This window comes from Equus asinus, unplaced genomic scaffold (assembly GCF_041296235.1).
Source record: "Equus asinus isolate D_3611 breed Donkey unplaced genomic scaffold, EquAss-T2T_v2 contig_803, whole genome shotgun sequence".
In the NCBI taxonomy this organism is placed as follows: Eukaryota; Metazoa; Chordata; class Mammalia; order Perissodactyla; family Equidae; genus Equus; species Equus asinus.
The window spans coordinates 1,618,531-1,620,576 of record NW_027225520.1 but is presented as its reverse complement, the minus strand read 5'-3'; the positions used below and the strand labels follow the sequence as shown (position 1 = coordinate 1,620,576).

Sequence of the window (2,046 nt, the reverse complement as noted above, 5' to 3'; positions counted from 1 at the left end):
TGCTCTATGAAGAAATTCGCTTTAACACGTACAACTTTAAGACTTGGCATACGTTACAACAGTGCATTAGGGATACAAGCTATAAAACACTTCCCATTCCTTTGGATTTTGCATATGATGGGTTTGCATCAGTCACTGCAGGTAGATTGAGCAAGCTTTGTTTTTGTGTTTGTTTTTTAAACATGCATTCAACTAGATGTGATTCTGAATAGATTAATACTCCGTTTTTATCATTATAGTTAGCTAAAAAATTGCCAGGCAGCCCACAAAACAGGATTTGCTGTAAGAACAACCCAGAGTCAGCTGGAGACTCATGGCGCTGGGACCTGCCGGGCGGGCCGCAGGAGTGCTAGCTAAGTGTCAGAGCATTAGGAAGAAAGTCCGGGCTGGAGGCGCCAGGCCTGCAGCACCAGCTGTGGAACCTCCATTATGTGACCGCACAGCTCCATCCTCAAACATCGCAGGGTGATCACCACTGAGGGGGCACGTAGCTGTAGGTGGGTGTTCCGGGGGCCTGATATGTGGGCACCGTGACTGGGTGAGGGGCGACAGGAGTTGGGGAGTGGGCAGTCAGCCGGGTACCTGCTGACATCGCCATAGTGGTCCCAGCCACCATGCCCATGGTGACCCCGTTGCCTGTAGGTGGAGGGATTGGTGCAGGGTACACCGTCGCCGGCATGCCATTGGGCTGCACCACCGTGGTGTGGTGGATGACGTGAGGAGGTGCTGCGTACAGGGGTTGTGTGCAGTATGTGCCTTGCTGTGCGTATGGGCTCTGCTGGGGGTAGGCACTTCGCACGGGGTACACGGCGGTCTGGTAGGGGTTGGGGGAGGAGGAGTATGGTGGCACTGCCCCACTGGTGGGGGAACAGGACACTTTGTAAGGTGTGCCAGGAGTGTAACCTGTTTGGAAGGTGGGGTTCGTTCCAGTGTACATGTTGGGGGAGTAGGCGGGAGCCGCTGCTGTGTAGCCCGTGGGGAAACCAGCTGGATAACCAATTCCTTTGGCATTTGCATAGGGAACCCCAGAGGAACCAGGGCTATAAATAGGATTCATGATTTCAAGAACATGACATCCACAACCAAGGCTAAGACAGGAGTCCAGATCAGCGCTGTCCAACAGCACTTTCTGCAGCGATGAAGCTCTTCTCCATGTGGGCCGTCCGATAAGCACCCATCAGCTAAAGTAACAATCGCTCCCCGCGCCGCGCGGGCGGCCTGGGCCTCGCTGACCAGCTCGCCGGCCGGGGGAGCGCCGCGAGGCCTGCTCCGATGCGGGGCCCGAGCCGCCAGGGCCAGTCTCCACCGCCGCCGCCGCCGCCGCCGCCGCGGGCCTCTCCCCTGCTCCGCGCCCGGCCCGCCTCTCCGCAGCCCGCGCGACCCGCCCACGCTGCTACATCTTTTGTTTTTATATATTCTTTGATATTTTTGTTTTTCTCCCAACATTGGAGTATGAAAATTATTTTATAAATGAATAAGTTGAAAGACATATACAGTCAATGCTCATATTTCTATCTTCATTTAACTGTTTTTTATTTATCACATAACTATATATTTATGAATGCCTTTCTCCATTTAGTCCATTTTATTTATTTTATTTGTTTCAAAGTGAATTTCAGACACTGGTACACTTTAGCCCCTGAACATCTGAGGATAGATATATAATATTAACTAATTAGAGTTGTTTGCTTATTTTTAAATTTTATTTCTATATTTTCAATTAAAAAAATTGGTATGTGAAACTACATATGCTATATTTTTACTTAAATACAGTCAGATACACAAATTTAAATGTACCACTCAATGAATTCTGGCAAATGCATACACCCACGTAGTGTGTTGAATTTATCCTGCAGAAAATTTCTTCCTCCTACGCCCATTCCCGTTAATCCTTGCCCCAAACCCCAGAAGTTTCCACATTGTTCTGACTTTTTACCACCTTGGATTAGTTTGTTTTCTGGGCGTTTATACTAGTGGAGTTCTATGGCATCCAGTTTTGAGTAAGAGTTCTGTCATTCTACATGTTTTTGAGATTCACCCATGTTG

The 2,046-nt window shown here is 49.0% G+C and overlaps 1 protein-coding gene across 1 annotated transcript; it reads right to left on the bottom strand.

Moving 5' to 3' along the window:
• Positions 1-454: 454 nt before the first annotated feature.
• On the bottom strand, positions 455-1,057 carry LOC139044352 (myelin-associated neurite-outgrowth inhibitor-like). Its single transcript, XM_070503787.1, has one exon. It carries the CDS (start codon positions 1,055-1,057, stop codon positions 470-472), a length of 588 nt encoding a protein of 195 aa, XP_070359888.1. The 3' UTR covers positions 455-469.
• Positions 1,058-2,046: the final 989 nt, after the last annotated feature.